Source organism: Peromyscus californicus, unplaced genomic scaffold, assembly GCF_007827085.1.
Source record: "Peromyscus californicus insignis strain IS unplaced genomic scaffold, ASM782708v3 Scaffold_11__1_contigs__length_118956290, whole genome shotgun sequence".
NCBI classification, from domain to species: Eukaryota; Metazoa; Chordata; class Mammalia; order Rodentia; family Cricetidae; genus Peromyscus; species Peromyscus californicus.
The window spans coordinates 103,815,499-103,840,604 of NW_026294402.1; the positions used below are offsets into that span (position 1 = coordinate 103,815,499).

Here is a 25,106-nt window from a genome sequence, read left to right on the forward strand (position 1 = left end):
GTGAGGTCCCTCTCCAGGTTTGGGCTGATCTTGAATTTTGTGGGAGTCAGGAGGCAGGTGAGCCTGGAGTCCTGAGGACCAGTTGTGGGAGGGTCGTGTGCCGCGTGGGCCTCCATTCTTGCTCCTTTTGCATCCTCCTGTCTCCCTTCTTCTCTCCCGTAATCCCTGCACAGCAGGAGAGGAGCTTCAGCCAGGGGTGGCTGGGTGTTTCTATTTAAGACTCGGACTGGTTTCCCGCTCTTATGCTGTGCTCCTTGGTTATCTAAAGAATGGCTATGTCAGCTGGGTGGTGGTGGCGACGGCACACGCCTGCAATCCCAGCACTTAGGAGGCAGAGGCAGGCGGTCTCGAAGTTCGAGGCCAGCCTGGTCTACAGAGTGAGTTCCAGGACGGACAGAGCTACACAAAAGCCACATTGGTTTGAAAGATAGTTCAGGGTAGAGGAAGAGCCTCGGGCTTCCCACTGGCCCGCCAGCTTCAGAACCATTCCTGATGGGAGCGGTCCCCAGCCTGGCCCGGCCCCACCTCCCTGACCCCGCCCAGCTGTATCCTTGCTTCCGGCTCTGCCGGGACTCCAGCCCTGATGTGTCCTTGCTCTGTGCCTGGCCCTGGCAGCAAGTGAAGCTGGGCAGCCCTGACTATGTCAACCGGGACAGCGATGAGGCCACTGAGGACTTCATGAGACGCATTGAATGCTATGAGAACTCATATGAGTCGCTGGATGAAGACCTGGACAGGTGGGCGAGAAAGCGCGCAGCCTGGGGCTGCAGCGAGTGGGTGGTGGGGGTCTACTTGGCCAGCTCATTGTGGCTCCCTCTGGTGGCGGCTGGGGGAAGTACACCAAAAGGCGGAGGTGGTCTGATCTCTTGTTTCTTTCCTTGGGGCAGAAATCTGGGCCAGAGGTGATTTACAGAACAGCTGTTGCCTCATCTGGAGCTCTACAAGTCAGGACTTTCTCCTGTCCCGCCATAAAATCGAGCCTAATTTCTATGCAGAGGGTCTTTCCAAAAGGCATTGGCAAACATCTCGTGTGCTGCTTTCGATGTGCAGTTGGGGAGGGGGAGGGGGCCAGCCCGATCTTGCCTATGAACAGCAGTCAGTGGCCAGTGCTTGTCAGGTCCATCTGCCTCCCTCTGGGATAGAAGAGCAAGCGGAAGTGTTGAGTGGCCAGAGGCCATAAGGTCCATAGCGGGTGCCCAGCTGAGGGTCCTGCAGCTGGGATCAGCACCCTCTTCAGCCAAAGGCCAGACAGTGAGTTTATTCAGGCTTTGGAGGCTTCTGTCTCTGTTGCAGTGAACTGACTGTGCCGTTGTACTGCAAGAGAAACTGTGTAAATAAATGATGGGTGTGTTCCACTAAACTTTATAGAAAACAGCTTGTGGGCAGCGTTTGAGTTGTGGGCGGTGGTTTGCCAGCTCTGGACTCTTGGCGTAAGTGTAATCAGCAGTAGTTAAATAAATAGCAGTGGAACCTTGGTGAAATCTTACCGTCACCATAAATCATAATTATGGAAAGATGTGGGAGTGTAGATTGCACTGCATTCAGTGAAAGGCTGGAGTGTAAACATACGTTTGAGTGTTTATAATTACATACGAATATATAATGTGTGTGAACCAAGGAACACAAGCATCTGCTAGACAGATGGCTTCTGGGGTGCTTAGAGAATAGGTGCCTGTGTCGGCCATGGTGACACATCCTTCTTCCCTCTGCTGGGCTCTGCAGCCGGGCTGGAACGAATGGCACTTGGACCTCTCCGTGTATGGCTGTGCTGTTTCCCCGGGTCTTCCCAGTGATGCTTCTTGTCATTCCTCAGTACCACTGCACTAGTGGGCTTCTCCAGAGCCCCAGTTAGGCCTGACAGCAACTGTTGCCCCTGCTTTTATTGGTAGTATATCAAGGCAGCAAACATACATGGAGACAGTGAGAGCGCCAATGAGAATATCCAGGGGACTGTTGGCTAAGTCACAGCTCATCCCCCCCACTGCCAACACGAGTGCGCTCTCCAAGCAGAAGCGTCATAAACAGGCCCGGTAGGGAAATGGCCAAGGTGGGTTTGTCAGCAGCTGTCGCCAGCACCGTCCTTCTGTGCTGCTCAACCCGTTGTTACCTGGTGCGGAGGGGCAGCTCCCTGGCACATAGATGACCTTGACTGGAGAAGGAAAGCTGACCAGGAACCTTGGGGAGTGGAGTGTTCCCCAGCTCCCAGGTCAACCCTAGGGAAAGCTGTCAGAGCTCAGAGGGAGGCAGGAAGGGGCCTGGGAGCACACAGGCGGCAGTAAGTCATCACGTGACTTAACTGACCGCTTCTCTAGATGTCACCTTGGAAGCACGAGTGTCGAACCCCTCACAGTGCTTGTCCGTGTGTCACTGTGGTGTGCCACTGCTGCCTCACCCGTCACTTGCACACCAGCTCACAGGACTGTGTGTTGTGATCTCAAATCCAGTGTGAGAGTTGCAGGGTTTCTAGCTGGTTCCTGTGGCTGCCGATGTGCTCCCAAGGGCCCGGCCACCCTCACAGGGTCTCTCTACCTTCTCTCTGGCAAGGGATCTGTCCTACATCAAGATCATGGATGTGGGCCAGAGCTACGTGGTGAACCGTGTAGCTGACCACATCCAGAGCCGCATCGTTTATTACCTCATGAACATCCATGTGACACCCCGTTCCATCTACCTCTGCCGGCATGGGGAGAGCGAACTCAACCTCAAGGGTCGGATTGGTGGGGATCCTGGACTGTCTCCACGGGGCAGAGAGGTCAGTGTGTGTGTGTGTGTGTGTGTGTGTGTGTGTGTGTGTGTGTGTGTGTGTGTGTGTTGCTCGTATGTGCATTGGTACCTTGTGCACTGCGTGGCAGGATGGATATGTGAATATGTAGGGGGCTTCTGTAGCCAGTGTACACTTGAGGTAGACTTTACTTGGTCTAGGATGGAGGGAGGGTGATGTGGCACTAATCAAATGCACTTGAGCAGATACCAGCTGAGCCCTTTCCTGGCAGGGTTATACTACTGTTAGAGAGGCCTGAGTCCCAGCTGTGCCCCTAAAGGCCTTGACACAGTTCAGGGAGGCACTGAGGACTCACAGAAGAGGTCACATGGCCTTGGGGCAGTGGATCAAGATGAGGGAACCTGACAAATATGGGATTGCTCTTGGGGCCTGGGGAGAACACACAGAGCAGCACTTGGGTATGGGCACCACTGGGAGGTTAGATGATTTTTGACTAAACCTACTTTTTCCTGAGGTTGACAGAACCCCACTGACCCCATGCTTTGGTGTCCTTTGAGGCAGTCCAGGACCTGTGGGACTGAATATGCTGTGATGTGTTTCAGTTTGCCAAACATCTGGCTGAGTTCATCAGTGACCAGAACATCAAGGACCTGAAGGTCTGGACGAGCCAGATGAAGAGGACGATCCAGACGGCAGAGGCGCTGAGTGTGCCTTATGAGCAGTGGAAGGTCCTCAATGAGATCGATGCGGTAATTACCATCCCTCCGCCCCTGCCTGCCTCTTGGGCACTGTCCTCTGGGTCAGGGAAAACCTCCTTCCTGAATTTGTGCTCAGTATGGTCTGGAGAGTAATCCATGATAGTCATACTTCTGGTGTTGAAAATAGTCGTTGGTTTATTTTGTGTGTGTGTGTCTGCACATGTTGATGCCAGTTGATGTTCCGGAGGTCAGAGGACCACCTACAGGAACTGGTTATTTTTTCAACTATGTGGGGCCTTGGTGGCAGGCACCTTTGCCTGCTGAGCCACCTCACGGGCCCTACTTCCAGTTTTAAACGAATGAGCTTCTTAAATGTGTAGCAAGGCAAAAGTCAAAGGGTAAGCTGTAGGGGGCAGACAGATTGAGTCTCAGTGCGCACCATCGTCACATCGGATGCTCAGAGCACCCACGAGTCAGCTCGGCACACTCAGCCTGCATTGGTCATGTTTGAACTCCACCATCCCCTTTCTGCTGGGTTATTTAAAGCAAATTCAAGCATCATATTTCATTTCTCTCTGTATTGCTGAAATAAACTAATGACTCCTTGTTCTCACTCATAGAACCATGTCTTCGTTAAGAAACTTTAAAAAAATAGTCATTAGCACCAGGCATGATAATTTATGCTGGTGAACTCTCCACATTGAAGCTGAGCAGGAGGGTGTAATGTGTTTAAGACCCACCTGGGCTATAGAGCGAGAACTGTTTCAAACCACAAAACCAATTTAAAACAACAAACAACAACAAAAAAAGAAATAAGCATGGTGGCCACATCTTTAATCCCAGAACTCAGGAGGCAGAGGCAGGCGGATCTCTGTGACTTTGAGGCCAGCCTCGTCTACAGAGCAAGTTCCAGGACAACAAAGGCTTCACAGAGAAACCCTGTCTTGATAAAGCAAAATGAAACAAAACAAAACAAAACAAAGGAAAGAGAGGAGTGGAGGGCCCCGGAGATGGGGAGGGGCAGTTTCCTGAATCTGACAGCAGAGTGAAGAAACCTGATTTATCTGACACTGGAGTAGGAGTGTGATGGATTTCCCTTTTTTTCTGAGCTTAGGCTAGGGGCTCTGTGTTCTTTTGTGCATTTTTAAGAATTTTTATTTTTATTCAAGTGTGTGTGGTTGTCCATGGCGGCCAGAAGAGAGCCTTCTAGAGGAATCTCACACAAGTCATTTCAAGCACAGACTTATGACCTCACTGCTGCTGTGGTTCACAGCCTAGCAGGTGTGGCTGGCTTCTCTGCAATTACAGCGTCAGTGGGAAATGTGTCTCTGCTGAGGCTTGAGGTCTCCTTCAAGCCCCCACGAGTGTTGCCAGGATTCATCTCCTCAAGGCTCTAGAGTGAGGGCCCGCTGTCTTCCTGGCTGCCACTTGCCAGTATCTAAGCTACAGGGCAGCCATAGTTCCTTGCCACATGGACCTCTTAGAATCTGACAACTTATTTCTCCAGTCAGTGAGAAAGAGCCTGTCTCTCCCGGTTGATAAAATGGAGTCTTACAGTACAGTGTGACCATGTGGTTGACAGCTCGTTGCCTTTGCCATAATCTGTTGGCTTAGAAGCAGGTCTCGGACCCTGCTCACAAGGATCTGAGAGAAGGCCTGACTCACTCACAGGGGTCGCTGCAGGGTCCTGCCACCACGCCTTTACTAAGTGTCCACTTTTCTCCCTCCCTGGAGTCAGCCCACCGATTTCTTCACAGTCGTCCAGTTGGCTGGGCAGTGGGGAAGGAAGCAGTTGCAACTTTGCTGAAACACACTGTGTTGTTACTAGTTGTGGCTAAGAGGTATAGGCAAGGCGCTGTTTACTGTTGTCTGGGATTTTCTGTGTGGCTGAAGTTCCCATAAGGAAAGTTCATATGTATAATGCATCAATTTCAGCATCTGTAATTAGATCCTTCAAATTCTCTGCACCCTTAGGGTTTTTTGTTTTGTTTTTTGGTTTTTGGGTTTTTTTGGTGAACTTGGTCATCATAAAGTAATAGTTGAGTGTTGTTAGACTATAATTACAATTCTGTTTGTTTTTTTCACATTTCTTTTTTGTTCTATATATTTTACTGTTTGCTGTGCCTATTTTGATTTTAATATAAAATAATTTAAGTCATAACTTGTGGGTTAGTAGAGTGCTTGCCTAGCATGCAGAAAACCCTGGGTGGAATCCATAGCATTGCATCAACTGGTCTTGGGGGCATGCACCTGGAATTTCTGCACTTGGAAGGTAGAGGCCGAAGGGACAGAAGTTCAAGGTCAACCTTGGCTACAGTTTGAGGCCATCTTGGGCTACATGACACCCTGTGCTTAAAAAAAAAAACCAAAACTTAGCGATATGAATTTGTGGTCCACAAAAAGAAACAGATTGTTTCTACTTGTCCCTGGAGTTTTCGGGCAAAAGCCCTGGCTCCAGGAGCCTCGGCAGATTGGGTTTCTCCACTGCAGTATGACTATCAGAGACAAGGCCATAGACAGAGAAAGGAGATGCAAGCAGATGGGCAGGTAGATACAGAGTTCAGTGACCCCCGGTCCATCCCCAAGAGACTGAGGGGAACTCTGAGATTTCTTTTAAAGGGGAACAAAGGAAAGAAGGGTTTGGGGTTTGCACAGCTGCCGGAACAGGAAGTCTTGGTTGGTCAGGCTAGTAGTCCGGTCTCTGGTTCCTCTCTAGCTCTGAAAGGGGTTCGGGAGAAGCAGTTACCCTGTCACCACTGGAGGGGGACAGTCTGGGGTGCAGCCTCACCTGCATGAGCTCGCTCGCTCGCTGTGGGATGATCTGTATGCAAAGCCTAGGGAGTTGTTAATTCCTTTTCATAAGGATGTTCACAGTCAGTCTTGTTGTCTCTGGAAACCAAAATAACTTTCAGAGGAGAGGGGCAGAGGAGAGGAGGGGAAATATCAAGGAAGCAAAATAGGACCAGAGAGGGACAAGATACAGGTAGTTAGGCTGACAGCTGGTCCTGTCTTCACGGTGACGGAACCCGAGGGCTTAGAAAGGGACTGTTCACAAAGAAATGGATATGGAAGTCGTGAAGCATATTGTGTTGAGCCGACCTCCTACCAGTCAGGACGATTGCTGTCACTGTTCAGAGGAGAGCAGAAAGAAAGGTTGGCTTGTGAGGTGGGATGGTCCTCATGAAGCCCCAGCCTGGGAGTGACCAGCTCACTTGCCTTCCTGTGGCCTGATAGGTACAGTTCGTAATGGTCAGCTCCGTGCAGTTAGAGCAGTGGAGAGAGGAGAGGAACCTGGAGGTGCACATGAGATCAGCACCCTACCCCCACCTTGGCTGTCCTGGAATTCTCTATATAAACCAGGCTGTCCTCAAAGAGATTCACCTGCCTCAGTCTCCCGAGTGCTGGGATTAAAGATGTGTACCCCCACACTGCCCAGCATCTCCTTTAACGCTTTTTTTTTTTTTTTTTTTTTTGGTTTTTCGAGACAGGGTTTCTCTGTGTAGCTTTGCGCCTTTCCTGGAACTCGCTTTGGAGACCAGGCTGGCCTCGAACTCACAGAGATCCGCCTGGCTCTGCCTCCCGAGTGCTGGGATTAAAGGCGTGCGCCACCACCGCCCGGCTTTGTTTGTCTGTTTTTAAGTGACATTTATTTATGTTTTTTCATTGGGTATCCGTGACACGTGACACAGTGTGTGCCGAGGTCAGAGACAACTTGCTGGAGTTGGTTCTGTCCACCGTGTGGGTCCTGGGAATCGAACTCATGTCCCCAGAGCAAGTGCCTTTATCTACTGAATCATCTTGTCAGCCTCCAGCACCTCTTTAAGGTTGTTGTTTCAGCTGAGTGTGCTGGCACATGCCTTTAATCCCATTACTTGGGAGGCAGAAGCAAGAGTCTCTGAGTTCGAGGCCAGCCTGGTCTGCATAGTGAGTTCCAGGACAACCAGGGCTACCAGATAAACTCTGTTTTAAAAAAACACACACACATATAAAATAAAAGTAATAAAGGTTGTTTTGTTGCTCTTTTACTGCCCTGGTTACCTTTGCTTGAGAAGCAGCCCGTGGTCATGCACTCGTCTCTCTGTGCACAGGTGTCTCCCTTCTCTGTTTTCAGAATTCTCATTGATCACGGTTTTCAGCATTTGATTATGATCTGCCTTGTTTATGACTTAACTTGCTTGTAGGTCACTATGTAACAAAACTTTTCCTGGGAAGATGCTGCACACACACACACACACACACACACACACACACACACACACACACACACACACCCCTACTCACCGAGGTATGGAGCCCTCAACAGACCAAAGCCCAACTTGGTGAACCATGAGTTTTATTGAGGTTATCTATAGGAATGTGGGTGAGGGTCACTTACAGGAGCAGAAAAGACTCACAGACAGCGGCAGCACCAAAACCCACCCCAGCATGGGTGACATCTCACAAAAGCTGGGAAATCTGGAGCACACTGCACAGCCTGCAGGCAGCTCAACAGGTTGAAGAGTGTCTGTTGTTGGTTTTGGTTTTTTGATTTTTTTTTTAACTCTTTGTTCTTTGTAGTGGGGAACGCCACCAAGTTCCCAAATAAACGCACAGAGACTTATTCTTACTTATAAATGCCTGGCTTTAGCTTGGCTTACTCCTAGCCAGATTTTCTTAACTTAAATTGTTCCACCTTCCTTTTGTCTCTGGGCTTTTACCTCTCTGTATTCTCTATTCCTTTCTTCCCTTCTTACTCCATGGCTGGCTGTGTGGCTGGGTGGCTGACCCCTGGCGTCCTCCTCTCCTTCTCCTTTTCTTGCTCCTAGCTCTTCTCTCTCTTTTTTTTTTCCCTTTTATCCTCTCTGCCTGCCAGCCCCGCCTATTTCTCTCTCCTGCCTAGCTATTGGCTGTTCAGCTCTTTCTTAAACCAATCAGATGTTTTAGACAGGCAAAGTAACACAGCTTCACAGAGTTAAATACAACATAAAAGAAGGCACATTTTGCATCATGAAACAAATATTCCACAGCATAAAAGAATGTAACACATCTTTAATATTCCAAGTCTCCTTTCCAAGTAACTGGGCTAAACCTCTTCCAGGCAGCTCAGCTGGTTTCTGCTTTGGTCTGGTCTTAGTCTTCTTTGCATCTTGGCTTGTCTGAGCGTCTTCTTTTGCAGTTTTTATTGCTTTCTTTGGCAAGGAGAGTGGCCTAGTAATTCTGGTCAGTTTCAGGGACTTCCTGAAGCTATTTTGGGTTGTTTACCTTCCTGTTCCCTATAGGATGAAATGCTTCAATCTTGTTTTAAACTATTACACAACAGTCATTGATATTTTTGTTGTTTTTTCCTGTTGTTGTTTAAGGCAATCTCTTTTCTCCTCTGTAACCCAAAACAGCACTGAAATCACTATGTAGCCCAGGCTGGCCCAGGACTTACTGCTATCCTGCTTAGGAATGAGCAGGGAATTTTTATTATTCTATTTGTTGTAAATTTACGTATTTTATGTATGTGAGTGCTCGTCTGTATGTACATCTTCAGGCCAGAAGAGGGCATCAGACCCCATTATAGACAGTTGTGAGCTGCCATGTGGGTGCTAGGAATTGAACTCAGGACCTCTGGAAAAACAGCCAGTGCTCTTAACAGCTGAATAATCTCTTCAGTCTGAATTTTTATAATTTCAAAGAGCCTTCCCTCCACTTGTCACTCACCCTACCACCTATATGCAAACTCTCAAATGAGGCCTTAGGGCAAAAGTAGTAGACAGGATAATGTCTTTGTCTCTCTCTCTCTCTGCCTCTGTCTCTGTCACACACACACACACACACACACACACACACACACACACACACACACACGCAAATTCCTTGGAACCATATGTTAGATTCTGTGGACAAAGAGAACTCAGTTGACAGGTAGAATTCAAGTGGTTAATCAACTGACCATAGCAGGGATTAAAGGGGCTCCAGCAGGCCTGAGCAGGGCGAACATGGCGCTGGCAGGCTTTGCCCTTCCCCCGTTCCCTCTCCCTTGTAAACCATAGATTATATCCCTAAAGCTAGCCACCAAGGTGTATTTCTTTATTTGGACACTTTCTTATGTCAGATTCATTCCTAAGACTGATCACCAAAGTCCATCTGTCAAAGTATTGAAGTCCAGCAATCAAAAGCCCCCTTTTGGCTACCCTAAGTGACATGCCCAACGGAAACATCCCACCTCATCCTCGCCCGTTCTAACACAGCCCTCACCTTTTCCTCTTCAAAGTCACACAGTCAGGTCATTTGCTGCTGTTTTTCTGCTTCAGTCAGAAGTCAGCCAGTTTACTTTTCTTCCCCGCTTAATAAAGGATCTCTGTGAAAACGAGTGTTTGGGTGTGGGCACTCCGCCGTGTGCCGATCCCCTCAGAGACAGTATATTTCATTATCTGAGTAGACTCAGAGTGTCATAGAGGCTTTCCAAAGTGGAAAAGTGAGATTTTTTTTTTTTTTACTTAAGGGTTTCTAAATAGAAAATTTGAAAACTTTTTTGTTTTTTTGAGATAGGGTTTCTCTGTGTAGCTTTGGTGCCTGTCCTGGAACTCACTCTGTAGACCAGGCTGGCCTCCAACTCACAGAGTTCCACCTGCCTCTGCCTCCCAAGTGCTGGGATTAAAGGTGTGCACTGCCACCACTACCTGGCAAAAACTTTTGTTTTAATAAGTGCTTTCTTGCTATGTAGCCCTGGCTGGCCTAGAACTCGTAAGCTGGGATTATAGGCATGTACCTGGCTCTTAAAAATGTTTTCCCTATTGTTTTCTGTTTCTTCTAATATATTTTCTGCTACATTCTTTCCCATCTTGGAATCCAATAATATGTTAGACTTGATATTATCCCACAGCTCACCTAACTTCAAGGGGTTTTGTTTTTTTGCTGTTGTTGTTGTTGTTTTGCTTTTTGAGGCAGGTTCTCTCTCTATAGCCTTAGCTGGCTTGGAGCTCTCTATATAGACCAGGCTGGTCTGGAGTTTACAGCGATCCACCTGCCTCTGCCTCCCAAGTGCACCACCACACCTGGCATTTGTTTTGTTTTTTAATCTTTCGTCTGTGCATGAGTTCAGTGTGGGTGTCTGTGAGGGTGTGTGTGTGTGTGTGTGTGTGCGTGTGTGTGTGTGTTCTTGTAGGGTGTGTGTTTGTGAGGTGTGGAGTGTGTGTGTATGGTGTGTGTATATGTGTGTGTGTCTGTGAGATGTATGGGGGTGTATATATGTGTGTGCATGTGTTTGTGTGTTGTGTGTTGTGTGTATGATGTGTGTATATGTGTGTGTGTCTGTGAGATGTATGGGGTGTGTATATGTGTGTGAATGTGTTTGTGTGGGGCATATGTATATTTGTGTGTACATGGGTGCACCCAGAGGCTAGAGGCGGAATTTGGGTATCCTCCTCCATCTCTCTCCACCTTCTTCCCTTGAGACAGTATTCACTGAGCCGGCAGTCAGCAAGCCCAGGGATCCTCCAGTCTCTGCCCCACAGCACAGCACTGGGATTGCAGATGTGTGTGGCCTTGCCTAGCTTTGTACATGGGTGCTGAGGATTCGAACTCAGGCCTTCCTCCTCGTGCATCCAGGGCTCTTACCCACTGACCATCTCCCTGTGCCCCTGGCTGGTTGGTTTTAGGGTGTGGTGAGGTTTCTGCTTTGTTCTCACTGAGCTTTTGTGGGGATAGTTTCTATTGCTGTTTGTGTTGTTAAGTTCACTTTTACTTCTGCTTTTTCTTTCTGGTTTGGAAAGTCCAACTGACTATTGCTTTGTGGCTGGAGCCCTCAGACTCCTGTTTTTCCCTTCGTTACCCCAGGCTTCTGGTGACTCCTTTGCCCAGCCTTAGGCCATAGTCCTGCGAATCTCCTTGGGGTGGGGGGGCTGCAGCCTTCAAGTCACTGGGCTCAGTGCTCTGGGGCAGTTTGTCCCCTTGATCAGGAAAGTCGATGGGGTCTCCATCCATTGCAGAAATGCAGATAGGATGGCCTCTCCAGACTGCAAGGCGGGCAGGAGGCTGCAAGGCAGGCAGGAGGCTGCAAGGCGGGCAGGAGGCTGCAAGGCGGGCAGGAGGCTGCAAGGCGGGCAGGAGGCTGCAAGGCAGTGAGCCCTTTATTTCAGAGGGTGCCCTTTGAAGCTCTAGGGATTTGAACTTTTCTCTCTTTTCTGTTTTCTTTCTCTTCACTCTTATGCTCTGAGTGGTGAGCTAGCACGGTCCCAGGCTCACCGACTTCCTCTCACGGTTGCAGCTGTTGGTCGTTCTTTTTTTTAAGTATGAAATGCTTTTCTACATGCCTTGTACTCTATTGTATGTGTAGTACGCATTCATGTGTGTTTGCATGTTTGCATGTGCCTGGGGAGGCCAGAGGTCGACACTGAGTGTTTTCTTAGCTACTCTCCGCTTTATATTTTGAGGCAGAGTCTCTCACTGAATCCAAAGCTTGCCAATTTGCGAGTCTAACCAACCAGTTTGTTCCGGGTGTCCTCCTGTGTCCGCCTCCCATGTGCTGGGATTATAGGCAGGCCTCCGTGCCCACCTGACATTAAGTGGGATCTGGGATCTCAACTCCAGTCCTCACCCCTGTCCAGTGAGTGCTTTCCTCACTGAGCCATCATTTTATGTATTTTTCTTTACATGTGTATGTGTGCACCTGCTTGTCTGTATGTGTACCATGTTCAGGTGTAGGTGCCCGCAGAGGCCAGAAGAGGGCGTCAGATTAGTTCAGCCAAGTTCTCTGCCACTTCAGAACAGTGATCATGTTTTCTCTAGTTTTTCATGACCGGCTTGATTTCTTCTGAGGCTTCACAGAAACACCCCAACATCCGTATTTCTTCTTTTTTTTCCTGTTGAAGCAGGATCTTGCTCTGTCGCTCTGGCTGGCCTGGGATCTCATGATCCTCCTTCCTCAGCCTCCTGAATATTGAGATTGTAAGTGTTTGCTGCCACAATGGGCTAAACTCACATTTATATCAACATCCTGGTTATGGTGCTGTTAATAACAAGTGTGTGTGTGTGTGTGTGTGTGTGTGTGTGTGTGTGTGTGTGTGTGTGCATGTTGTGTCCATGTTCCTAGGTGTTGTATACTTGTGCATATGAGTGTGAATGAGCACAGAGGTCAACACTAATGCCAAGTGTTCTGTGGTGGCATTCCTGCTGAGCGGCACCTGGCCTGGCTCCAGAGAGTAGCACTTAGCCCTAATCCATCTTTTGGTTAGCAGACACCTTTTGTTTCCCTTGCTGCCCTCTATGTGAATCCTGTCTGGGAGTTTCCCAAGGATACAAAGGCCTATGCAGAACTTGATTCAGGAAACCCGGAAAACCATGGTACCTGACAAACCGAGGAATGTGCATTTGGCATTGTATTGTTGGGAGCCCCTTTCAGGTTGTTTTGAGCATATGGAAATCAACTGGCTAAACTGTATCAGAGAGAAATAAAACTGCCCTAGGCGAAGGGTTAGGGCTTCAGTCCTTCAAGGCTGGACCCCCGCCTGCAGCCATGAAAGGCTAGATTCATTCTTAAGATGCCTCTGTGTCTGACCCAAGTGAACCCACACACCCGTGTGCTGGCACACAGCTACAGTGCTCTTCATTCATTCTCTGTCTGACTTTTTTGAGACAGGGTCTCTCGCTGGACCTGGTGCTCCAAGGATTCTCCTCCTGCCTCTGCCTCTGCAGTGCTAGCATGACAAATGTGTGCTGCCATATTAGCTTTTTACATGTGGTGGGATCCAAACTCAGGTTCTCATGAGTCAGTGAGCACTTACTGAGTCATCTTCGAAGCCGGGCCAGGGCTCTCTTTGCCCTCCCTGCTTCCCTCTAAGCCTTCCCACAATGCCCTTTAATGTCTACATTGTTACCAACGGGCTCTTCAAGGCAGCCTAAAACCTGCTTCCTGCCTCTGTAACCACTTCTACATTCTTAGGGCTTACTACAACACTGTTTCACTTCCTGATCTCAAAGCGTGTGTTAGTTCCTTAGGGCTCCCGTGGTGGGGCCTCACTCGGGTGGAAGTAGTTCATGGGTGAGTCCCTGCAGTGCCTCTCTGGGCCTTCAGTAACTCTTCCGTCCTTCCCATCCCCTTCCCTCTCCGCTGGTGGCACAGAGACAGGAGAGGGCATTGGATCCTCTGGAGCTTAAGTTACAGGTGACTGTGACCCACCCAGCGTGGTTTCTGGGAGGGAACTTGGGTCCTCTGGAAAAGCAGCAAGCATTCTTACATTGAGCAGTCTCTGCAGCTCCTCTGTTGTTAATTATGAGTGTGTGTCGGTGTGTGAGTGTGGGCAGTGAGTCCAGGTGCCTATGAAGATCTGGGGTATCAGATCTCCTAGAGCTGGAGTTACAGACAGTGGGGAGATGCCTGGAGAGGGTGCTGGGAATTGAACCCAGGTCCTCTGCAAGAGCAGGATGCTCTCTTAACTGCTGAGCCCTCTCTCTGGCCCCACATTGTGTTTTAAGACAGGGTCTCATGAAGATTAGGCTGACCTCAACCTTGACCTTCAGCTCCTTATGCTCATGATTCACCTCCTAGTGTGCTTAGCATGACTTGTTTTGACATTTGTATGAGATAGTGTGTGTTTGTGTTCTCTCTCTCTCTCTCTCTCTCTCTCTCTCTCTCTCTCTCTCTCTCTCTCTCGCTCACTGTGGCCTGCTCTCTCCCTCCAGGACACAAACGAGTTTTTGTAATTACGGTTTACGTAGCAGTCTCTACTCATATTAACACTTCCATACTAGACAAGACTGAAGGGCTGGCAAGATGGCTCAGTGGGTAAGGGTATTTGCTGGCAAGCTTGACAACTGGGTTCTGTTCCTGGGGTGGGAACTGACTCCTGCAAGTTGTCCTCTGGCCTCCACAATCACGCCATGTCATGAGCACATGGGCACACATACAGTAAACCAACAGATAAACAAATAAATAAATGTAATAAAAATTTTAAGCTGGGTGTCATGGCACATGCCTTTAATCCCAGCACTCGGGAGGCAGAGGCAGGTGAATTTCTGTGAGTTTGAGGCCAGCCTGGTCTACAGAGTGAGATCCAGGACAGTCAGGGCTACACAGAGAAACCCTGTCTCAAAAAATAAAATAAAATAAAATAAAACAAAAATTAAAAACTTAGGAAAAGACACACATTAGTGCTAAGTCCTATATCATCCACTGGATAGATATGTGATGGATAAGTAAGGACTATTTTGCTAGCTTCCTACAGATGTGGCTACCAGCATACTCAGTGTCCAGAGAGGGTCTACTTTTCTACGGAGTATAATCTTTGTGCTGGGACTGTCCCCTTGGCCCAGGAAATGCTGGTCTCCTCTGTGTGCTCCTCCAACCTAAGGCTGGTCTTTTCAGTCTGCCATGGTGTGCGATGACTACTGTGTCTTCCTAGGGTGTCTGTGAGGAGATGACCTATGAAGAAATCCAGGACCACTATCCACTGGAGTTTGCCCTGAGAGATCAGGACAAGTACCGCTACCGGTACCCGAAGGGCGAGGTAGGTGGGCTCTAGGGTCTTAGTCACAGTGCCTGGTGCCTGCCTGGCGGTGCTGCTTGTGGCCAGGGCTCGGAGGCTTGGCCCTGAGGCTGGCAGCCTAGGTGTGGGTTTCTTCCCCATCAGTTCCCAGCTCTGTCTCCCGGACTTTTGTTCTTCCTTGGGTGGTAGGGGACAGTGCTACAGAGGGCAGGGATTAGCCATGGTGGGTCCCGCTCTGTCTTTGTTCCCCCTTCCCAAGGTGCAGACCTGGCAGGGGCAGAGCCTATGCCGTGTGCCCCTGGCTCTGTTGGGTTTGGCTTTTCTGGGACTTCTGTAGCTTAGCCATGGTCTCCTGGGATGTCCGGGCCAGCTTCTCCCTCAGGGAACCATCAGCCTTTTCCCAGAGTGCTCGAAGTGGCCAAACCTCACTCCAAGGTGTTCTCCACCCTTACCTCTGCCGTGGACTTTTCGCCTTTCTTTGGATGCTTTCCCTTGTCACAAGGCGATCCTGTCCTCCCCAGAGCTCCATGTGCCAGCCCCAGCTCTGTTTCCAGATCCATGGAGACCTTCTCTAGAGAGATTTGGCAAAGCGACCCCACTGTCACCTTCCCTCAGAGAGACCCTGTTCATTCCAGGCCCCAGGTCAGAAAGGAAGCATCACTTTGGCTGAGGAAACTCCTGCTTCAAGGAGGTGCCCCAGGATGGTGACTAAATAAGCCCTGAGACACGTGTGGTGTGGAATCATGTAGCTCTGAGTGACATGAACAGTTCTCACATTGTGCTATGAGGCAGAGTTCAGGGCCAACCCAGGTAGTGGTAAGGAGAGCCGGTGCAGGGTTGAGGAGACAGTGCAGTCTGTTGTCTGCCTGGCAAACTGGAGGACCTAAGTTTGATCCCCAGAACCCAGGTTAAAAACAAATCAAAAACACCCATGTCGCGTGCGTGCCTGTAATCCCAGTCCCGAGGGGGTGGGGGCAGGCGGATCCTTGGGGCTTGCTGGCCCGTCAGCCTCGCCTACTCAGCTCCAGACCAACGAGAGACCCTGTCTCAAACAATAAGGTGGGCAGCACCTGATAAATGACATCCGTGGTTGACCTCAAAGCCTCCACATGCATGTGCACGCATAGTTACAAACACTGAACATATACCCTTCCACACACACATAAAAACAATAAAATAAAAAAGAGAAACAAAAAAGGATCGCCCCAGAGCTGGCAGAGGTCAGCACAGGTCAGTGCCACTGCCCAGTCACAGTGCGGGGCAGGCTCTGCGGGGGGATTTATTTTGAAAGATGGATAACTGTAGAAAGACGGAACTGCCCCCCCCCCACCCCCGTGCCTAATTCTCCAGTTAAAATGGAGCTAGGGGCTGCCCCAGGGGCCAGCAGGGATACAAGGTCTTCATTACCACAGCTGGGGGAGGGAGCAGGCAGGCAGACAACCCCTAGGTGGTTGTTCCTGGGGACCTCAGGTTCCTGACAGTTGTCACAGTCCAGAAGTTCTAGGGCCTTTGACCCACTACACCCTCGCACTGCCCTCTCCGACTGCTCCAAGGTATGGGTGAGAGCAAAGTTCTTATTGCAGATATGAGGGAGAGTACAGCCAGAGACATCTGGAAGAGTCCAGAGCAGAGAGAGAAAGTCGTAGACCTAACACGTTCAGCAGCCTGGACCTGGCCACGAGAAGAGAGTGGGGGAGGGAGTTGGGGGAGGGAGGGAGAGAGAGGAGAGAGAGACCACCAAGAGAGACAGGCAAGAGAGAGGGGACCAAGAGAGCACATAGCCAAAATAGTGGGGTTACAAGGGAATGAGAAACTGGGGGAGAGAAGCCCATGAGCTGGAGAAGTTTAGGGTAGGGGTGCGGCGAGAAGAGCCACAGGTGTGTTTGATACTGAGGGAGCCTGAAGGCCAGCATCGCTTCGGTGTGCTAATAGCACCACAGAGAGCCATTTACGCTGGATTTCTTTGGGACCTGATAGTGACCTCCTGGGATGTGTCTGAGGCCTAGCTCTCTGGGTCCTACCAGAATATAGCCCTGGAAGGAGAAGGTGGCCCCCTTCCCAGGTTGTCCCCAACTCCTGCCCAAGTTGGACATCTCACTAAAGCAGTCCTCCAAGAGCAGCTGCCCACTCCCTTCCCTCAGGAACTAGGCTGGAGGGAGCTTAAACACAGCCTCAGGTGTGGTGAGCAGCTCCAGGGGTCGGCAGGTGGCCCCACTGCCCAGCACACCTGTCTTGGTTAGGGTTTCTATTGCTGGGACGAAACACCATGACCAAAAGAAAGTTGGGAGGAAAGGCTTTATTTGGCTCATACTTCCACATTAAAGTTTTTCATCAGCCGGGCGGTGGTGGCGCACGCCTTTAATCCCAGCACTCGGGAGGCAGAGGCAGGCGGATCTCTGTGAGTTCGAGGCCAGGCTGGTCTTCAGAGCGAGATCCAGGAAAGGCGCAAAGCTACACAGAGAAACCCTGTCTCGAAAAACCAAAAAAAAAAAAAAAAAAAAAAAAAAAAGTTTTTCATCAAAGGAAGTCAGGACAGGAACCTGGAGGCAGAAGCTGATGTAGTGGCCATGGAGGAGTGCTGCTTACTGGCTTACTTCCCATGGATTGTTCAGCCTGCTTTCTTATAGAACCCAGGACCACCAGCCCAGCACCACCCACAGTGTGCTGGGTTCCGGCGATCCCATCAATCACTAGTTAAGAAAATGCCCTACAGCAGGATCTTATGGAGGGATTTTCTCAATTGGGGTAACCTCCTGTCTTAGTTTGAGTTTCTAATACACCATGACCACGACAACTCTTATAAAGGAAAACATTTAACTGAGGTGGCAGCTTACAGTTCAGAGGTTTAGTGCATTATCAGTATGGCGGGAAGCATGGCGGCATGCAGGCGGACATGTTCCTAGAGAGGTAGTTGAGAGTTCTACACCTGGATCCACAGGCAGCTAGAAGAGAGAGTGAGTCACTGGGTCTGGCTTGAGCATTTGAAACCTCAAAGCCCACCCCCAGTGACACACTTCTTCCTACAAGACCACACCTACTCCAGCAAGGCCACAACTCCTAATAGTGCCACTCCCTGTGAGCCTGTGGGGGCCATTTTCATTCAGACCACCAGGGCTCCTTCCAGACAGCTGTAGTTTGTGTGCAAAGTTGACAAAGTCTAACTAGAACACCACCTGACTCCATTCCCACCCCAGGGCCAGGTGTAGCTAGAGTTTTCCTGCCTGGCCCACAGTCAGGACAAATCTCTCTCACCTGCCAGTCCCACAGCCGCTCAGACCCAACCAAGTAAACACAGAGACTTATATTGCTTACAAACTGTATGGCCATGGCAGGCTTCTTGCTAACTGTTCTTACAGCTTAAATTAATCCATTTCTATAAATCTATACCTTGCCCCGTGGCTCGTGGCTTACCGGCATCTTCACATGCTGTTTGTCATCGTGGCGGCTGGCAGTGTCTCTCTGACTCAGTCTTCCACTTCCCAGCTTTATTCTCCTCTTTGTCCCGCCTATACTTCCTGCCTGGCCAATGGCCAATCAGTGTTTTATTTATTGACCAATCAGAGCAACACATTTGCCGTACAGAACATCCCACAGCAGCCAGGCCTGAAGGTCACCTTCATTGCTTGCCTTTGCAGTCCTATGAAGACCTGGTGCAGAGACTGGAGCCTGTCATCATGGAACTGGAGAGACAGGAGAACGTGCTGGTCATTTGCCACCAGGCTGTGATGCGCTGCCTTCTGGCCTATTTCCTTGACAAGGCAGCTGGTGAGGGGCCTTGTCCGAGCTGGTGGGCTGTGTGCGTGACAGGGGGACATCCCGGCATGCACGGCATGTGAGCCCTGTCCTTCTTTGTCCACAGAGGAGCTGCCCTACCTCAAATGTCCCTTGCACACAGTCCTGAAGCTCACACCGGTGGCTTACGGTAAGAGAGCTTCTCACATGTTGACCTTGGCTGTCTGCAGGGCTATGCTGGTCCACAGATCTCTTCTTCCCACTGGGACTCATTCCCCCCACTCTCCACCACACACTGCCTTTCCCAATTCCCTTTTTCTGTTCTTTCATTGTATTGAGGCAGGTTTTTGTTCAGACACTTCCTGTCTCAGCCCTCCCCACCCCATCCCCACTACGACCAGTGCTGGAATTCTAATCATGTGCCTAGTTTGCCTTTTAGTTTATAAAAAACTTTGTGTATTCAATTATGGTAGTTTATGCTTGTAATCAGGAGGCTGAGGTAGGAAGATTGCCAAGAGTTTGAGCCGGCCTTGACTACATAGTAAGTTCAAAGCCAGCCTGAGCTACAAAATAAGACGCTGTCTCAAACAAAAAAAAGTTCCTGTGACCATAGGAAGCCTCCTCAGTGATCCTCAATCTTTCCTTAACCTTAGAATATTCTGGATGCAAGACATTTGTGTCCCTGCTCTGCCTTGGCAGATGCTCAGACCACAGCCCGCTCTCCTGGGTCACGCTTGTGGAGAATGAAGCTCCAGGGGAGCTGGAGTTATCCTTCCCTCCTCCTGGGCTGACTGGACTTTTTATGGCCGGATGGAGCGTGCCACTGGTTTGGGGGTACCAAGAGTTAGGGATTCCATGTTGCTCATTGACCTGTTGCTGCCCCGACCACCTCCAGTCCCTGTGTAGGCCACTTGGGTCCCCATGTGGCACACAGGCAGTCACACATGGATAAGCAGGAGTCTGACAAGGCTCCCTTGCCTCCTGGCGGTCCCTGGAGGTGCCTGGGGAAGGATGGACCAGGGTAAAGCTGAGCTCTGTACGCTCTAGCCTCCTCCTCCTCAGATTTGCCCCATGGCTCTGGCTGCCATGTGTGTGGGGATTACACTGGCCTCTTCCTTTGGCAGGTTGTAAAGTGGAATCCATATTCCTGAATGTGGCAGCTGTGAACACGCACCGAGACAGGCCTCAGGTAGCTGGGCTCACTGCTGGGGTGGTGGACGTGTTCCCAGGGGTGGCCTGACTCCCAGCTGGGTCGGGGCCAGGCTAGGGTGAGGGTGAGTCTCTTCCCCAGGCTGTTTTCTGTTTAGGCCTGTCTCCTGTGGCCAGGCTGGGGCCGAGGCCTGGTTAGGTGCTTCCCAGGGTCAGCCCTGGGGAAGGACCTGGAGCTCGGCCACCAGCAGGAAGCACCTGGAGCTGGGTGTGTTTGGCTCCCAGTTCTTAAGGCCTCACAAGCTCCTCAGCAGCCCTGCCATGGATCTGGACCAGAGCTGGTCCGGGGTGAGGGAGGGGCTAGATGCCCACCCTTGGTAGGTGGTGATTCTGGCCTTCTTGCTAGTCTAGGCATTACAAGTGCCTTTTTAACTGGGCACCTTTGAACTTTAAAAAGTAGCTGGGCGGTGGTGCATGCCTTTAATCCTAGTACTCGGGAGGCAGAGGCAGGCAGATCTCTGTAAGTTCTTGGTCAGCCTGGTCTACAGAGCGAGTTCCAGAATAGGCTCCAAAGCTACACAGAGAAACCCTGTCTTGAAAACAACAACAACAACAAGGTATCACGGGCCTGGTGTTGTGGCTGAGTTGATAGAATGCTTGCCTAGCACACACAAAGCCCTGGGTTTGATCCCCAGCAGTGCACAGTGACACTTGTCTATAATTGCAGCATACAGAGGCAGGAGAATCAAAAGTTCGTCATCCTCAGCGATATAGTGAGTTTGAGGGCAACATGGGCTACATGAGACCCTCTCTCCAAATGCAAAACCGTAACAAACCAACCTTGTCTCAAAGTAGGGACCTACTTGGGGCTGGTTTGTGGCTCGGTGTAGGCCAAGAGGAACATGTCTCTGTCCCTGCAGGAATGGCTATGCCATGCTCACAGGGTACCACTCCTGACCTATTCCTACAGTTTCTGGAATCAAAGGAAGCTGTTGAGGACTCACAGGACAGCCTTGTGGAGCTGAGGGAAGTCTCAAGCCCCCCATTCCTCAGGCCTGAGATACTCGAAGCTCAGCTGGCCAAAGATGGAACTGGGATAGCTTTGTGGGGGTCATTCACAGTGAGAGCTTCAGGGGCTTCATGGGGCCCTGTGGCTCCGTCCTGAGGAGATAGACCATGTTACCCACTAGATATCCATAGGCTGTTAGAGCCAGGAAGGAGGGGTACTCAGGAGCTGAGCCTCCTCCCCGCCCCCTCCCTCCCCAGCTGACCAGTCCTCAGATGGTAGGTGCAGTGGCCTTGCTTTGGGCAGCACCCGACCTGCTTTCATGGTGCATGGCGTGGGTAGCACCCTCACCCCACGCTTGCCCTGTCATCTCAACACCTAGCAAGTGGTGCTCCATGCTTAGGCAGCTTAGGGCCTTCCAGCTAGGACTACTGAGGTGAGATGTGTATCTGTCTGGCCCCAGTGATCACATCAGGAGTGAGGTGTCCCATCTATCCTTGAGCAGGGTGAACATTCTTTGTCTTTATTGTTATGCAGAATGTAGACATATCCAGGCCTTCAGAGGAAGCCCTTGTCACAGTCCCTGCTCACCAATGACCACGTCTCATCCAAGCCCCTTGGGCAGGCCATGACTTCTGCAGAGGAGGTCACTCCAGGCCTCCTCGGTGTTTACAGAACTGATGACGTCACCATCATCACCACTCCTGAAGCCATGGGCAGCTAGCAACACTCAGAACCCTCAACCTAGCTCGCCTGCCTCCTTGTTGACAACCCGTGACAGGGGTGGGTATGGCTGCTGACCTGCTGCTGAGTCCCCTGCTGCCGGCCCCTCTGTACAGCCCTCAAGCAGCCCACTCACCAGGCTGGCTGCTTCGTGAGCTTTGCGACCTTAAATGTGACACCGAGACGAAAAGTCTCACTAGGACGTCCCCACTGCGGCCCAGCTGCCTGAAAGGGGCCTCTCTCTGTAGCCACTCTTGAAGCCAGAGGCCAGATCTTCGTGGGACCTTATGCTGCCTCAGGTGAGGGGAAGCCTTTCCTTCCCTGCCTGGAACAGAAGAGTGGAACAGAAAAGCTGTCACCCATATTTGTGGGTGTTCGTGAGAACAGCGTGTTCTCCTTGGCGTTTAACACTGAATAAGCAGGAGGGCAGCATGTATGGTGCCCTTCCTAATGTCTACCAAGTTGTACACTGAAATATGGGATCGCTGCAACTAGGCTGCCTTGTCCTAAACTCTCCCACGGGGGGACTGTGTCATGGCAGGGCAGCTACATGAAGTACCTTCTGGGCGCATCCACCAAAGTGCTCATGGAAGCTGGTCCCCCCACCTGGCTGATGCTGTCATTGTCTACACAGGACTGAACACTGGTGACCGGGACATGCCTCTGTCATAAATGGCTCAGAACTGGTAGTCCTGTCAGATTGTCTTGTCTGTTGACCTCCATCTGTAGGACTGAGGAAGGAGAGGACAAAACACAGAGGCAGCCCCAGCCAAGGGGGAAGTCCCCAGCCCACTCCAGTTTTGGTTCATAGACAACTTAAGCTTAGTGAAAACAGCCTTATGAAGCCTGGTGCCTCTCATGCCCTGAGTTCTTGTGGTAGCAAAGTCCGGCTCCATGTTTTAGCTGATCAGTAGAGTGACAAGCAGGCTATGAAGCAGAGCAAGAAACTGTCTCTAGCAGTTATCAGTGCTCTGCTGTCCACAGAGTAGCCATGGGGAAGCCAGGCCCAAATCTGGCAAAGCAGTCTACCTTTGCCAGCCGGGCCAGCCCTGGGCTCTGTAGCTTGAAGATGCCATCTGCCTCCGAGAAGTCAGTGCCATTATCCCCAGCCAGTATCTCCTCAGCAGCTGTGGACAGACTGCTGTCCCTCTGGGGCTAGGACTGGGGCATGACTCCCCTGGACTCATCAGCCCGCCAAGCCCTAGCTTGGAGCTACAGGACCATACCTCTGCCTTTGGGATGTGGGGTCTGCAACTTCTGCTCCCCTGTCTCAGAATTTGAGTGACGTTGGTCCTGTTATCTCGACACACTCGTGAGCCACAGCAGATCCTGTGGTCAGCAGCTGTGAATACATAGCTGGATGCTACTTGAGGCATAGACCACCAAAGCCTTTTTCCTCTGTGCCCAGGGAAGACAGGAATTGCTGGACTCAGAGGTCTAAGAGCCTAGGTAGGGTTGGGGCAGAAGGGTGTCAGTGGAGAAGGGCATGTGCTAGAACAGTCCCTCCCTCAAGCACTTGGAAGTGGCCACTGCAAGGCAGCTGCACGCAGGCTGGCCACCAGCTTTTAGCTGAGATGGTTTATGGGCAGAATTGCCGACATTGTCCTGTTTTCCCTAGAATGTGTGGTTTTGGATTTCAGTTGTAAATTGCACTGTCTCCAGCATTCTTTGCAATAAATACTTTTTAAAAAACAGCAATTTGAGGTGGTATTTTATAGCTAATTCCCTCTCTCTCTCTCTCTTTCTCTCTTTCTCTCTCTCTCTCTCTCTCTCTCTCTCTCTCTCTCTCTCTCTCTCTCTCTCTCTCTCTGTGTGTGTGTTGATTTGAAAGAAAATGGCCCCCAAAAGGAATAGCATTATTAGGAGGTGTTAACCTTGTTGGAGGGAGTATGTCACTGTGGAGGTAGGCTTTGAGGTCTCATATATGCTCAAGATACCACCCAATATCTCAGACCACTTCCTGTTGCCTGTAAGTCAAGATGTAGGACTCTCAGCTCTGTCTCCAGCACCATATCTACCAGCACACCACCATGTCAATAATGGACTAAACCTCTGAAAATGTAAGCCACTCAAATTAAATGTTTTTCTTTTATAAGAGTTGCCATGGTCATGGTGTCTCTTCACAGCAATAGAAACCCTAACTAAGCAGAAGTTGGTACCAGGGACAGAAGCTGTGATAAGGCCTAACCATGCTTTTGTTTGAAGGACTTTGGACCTTGGGACTGTGGATTAGAAAAGCAGCGGAATGCTTTAAGTGCTGCTTAATGGGCCATACTAGTAGGAGCATGGAAGACAGTGGTGCTGAGGGGGATTTGAACTGTGGGGCCTGGCTCAAGAGGTTTCGGAGGAGAAGAATATTAATATGCAGCCTAGAGATCATTCTTGGGATATTTTGGTGAAGAATGTGGTTGCTTTTTGCCCTTGTCCAAAAAGTTTGCTATAGTGAGGAGTTTTAGATTGATTTCCTTGACAAAGGAAATCTCAAAACAGCCTCGTATAGACTCTGTCATGTGGTTATTAGTGTTAACTCTAATGAAGATATGTAATAAAAAGGAACAAGCTGAGCAAGGACAAATATTTTGAGGAGAAAAGGAAGACCAGAAAGTGGAATGGAGCTAATTTCTGTGTTCAAGGAGAGAAACAGATTAAGATGTAGAATAAAGGAAGTGGTGACCTCAGGGCAAGATCCCACCTAGCTAAATTTCCAACTTAGGAAAAGAATTACAGAAAAGTTTAGAGCCAGGTGTGGTGTGTGCCTTTAATCCCAGCACTAAGAAGGCAGAGGCTGGCAGATCTCTGAGTTTCAGGCCAGCCAGCCTGGTCTACAGATCCAGTTCCAGAACAGCCAGGCTTAGGCAGTGAAGGAAATCGTCAAAAACAGGAAGCTGGTGAAGATGTAATTGAACTAGGGGGCCATGATCCAGCCCCAGCAAGCAGCAGAACTTGGCAGCTTCAGCCACATAGTTAAGGACAGAAGGAAGGGACTATGGAATTTGCCTCCACACCTAAGGAAAGCCCCTGAGGCCAGGCATGTGTCAAGGTGTCCCTGGATGGAGGCCATTTCCTGAAGCTGTGAAATTGAAACCTGGATTACCTTGGAGACCTCAAGATGTTGGAGATGTCAGAGCTGTGGGATACCTGCTGAGGAAAGATGCTAAAAGGGAGTGGAACCAGCCCAAGAGAACAAAGTGTGTTGCAGTCAACAGAGCTGAAAGGAGTTGGAGATGCAGAGTTTGGAGTTTGCCCAGGGGGTTTTTGGACTAGATTTGGTCTAGTATTTCCTCACTTTCTTTCCTGTGTTTTGGAATCGTAATGTATATCCTGTGCCTTTATATGTTGGAAGTATATGATCTGCTTTTTTATTTTGATTTTACAGGTGATTACAGTTAGGAGATTGCATGAATCTCAGAAGAGACTTTGAACTTTAGCCTTTTAAATATGTTTGAGACTATTATAGACTATGGGGACTTTTGAAGTTGGAGCGAATACATTTTTGCATTATGATATGGCTACAAGCCTTTGGGGGTCAGGGAGTGGAATCTGGTGGTTTGAAAGAAAATGGCCCCCAAAGGGAATGGCACTATTAGGAGGTGTAGCCTTGTTGGAGGGAGTGTGTCACTGTGGAG

At 50.0% G+C, this 25,106-nt stretch overlaps 1 protein-coding gene across 4 annotated transcripts in view; it reads left to right on the forward strand.

Moving 5' to 3' along the window:
- Pfkfb4 (6-phosphofructo-2-kinase/fructose-2,6-biphosphatase 4) overlaps positions 1–23,178 on the forward strand; it is a 46,907-nt gene extending 23,729 nt beyond the window's left edge. For all 4 annotated transcript variants that reach the window (XM_052721462.1, XM_052721452.1, XM_052721469.1 and 1 more), the window contains 8 exons: positions 616–737; positions 2,545–2,752; positions 3,325–3,471; positions 14,787–14,891; positions 18,506–18,635; positions 18,730–18,792; positions 19,727–19,791; positions 21,295–23,178. In XM_052721462.1, coding sequence (XP_052577422.1) covers positions 616–737; positions 2,545–2,752; positions 3,325–3,471; positions 14,787–14,891; positions 18,506–18,635; positions 18,730–18,792; positions 19,727–19,791; positions 21,295–21,354 — 900 coding nt within the window. In that variant the 3' untranslated portion in view covers positions 21,355–23,178. The remainder of the gene's footprint in view (positions 1–615; positions 738–2,544; positions 2,753–3,324; positions 3,472–14,786; positions 14,892–18,505; positions 18,636–18,729; positions 18,793–19,726; positions 19,792–21,294) is intronic.
- Positions 23,179–25,106: the final 1,928 nt, after the last annotated feature.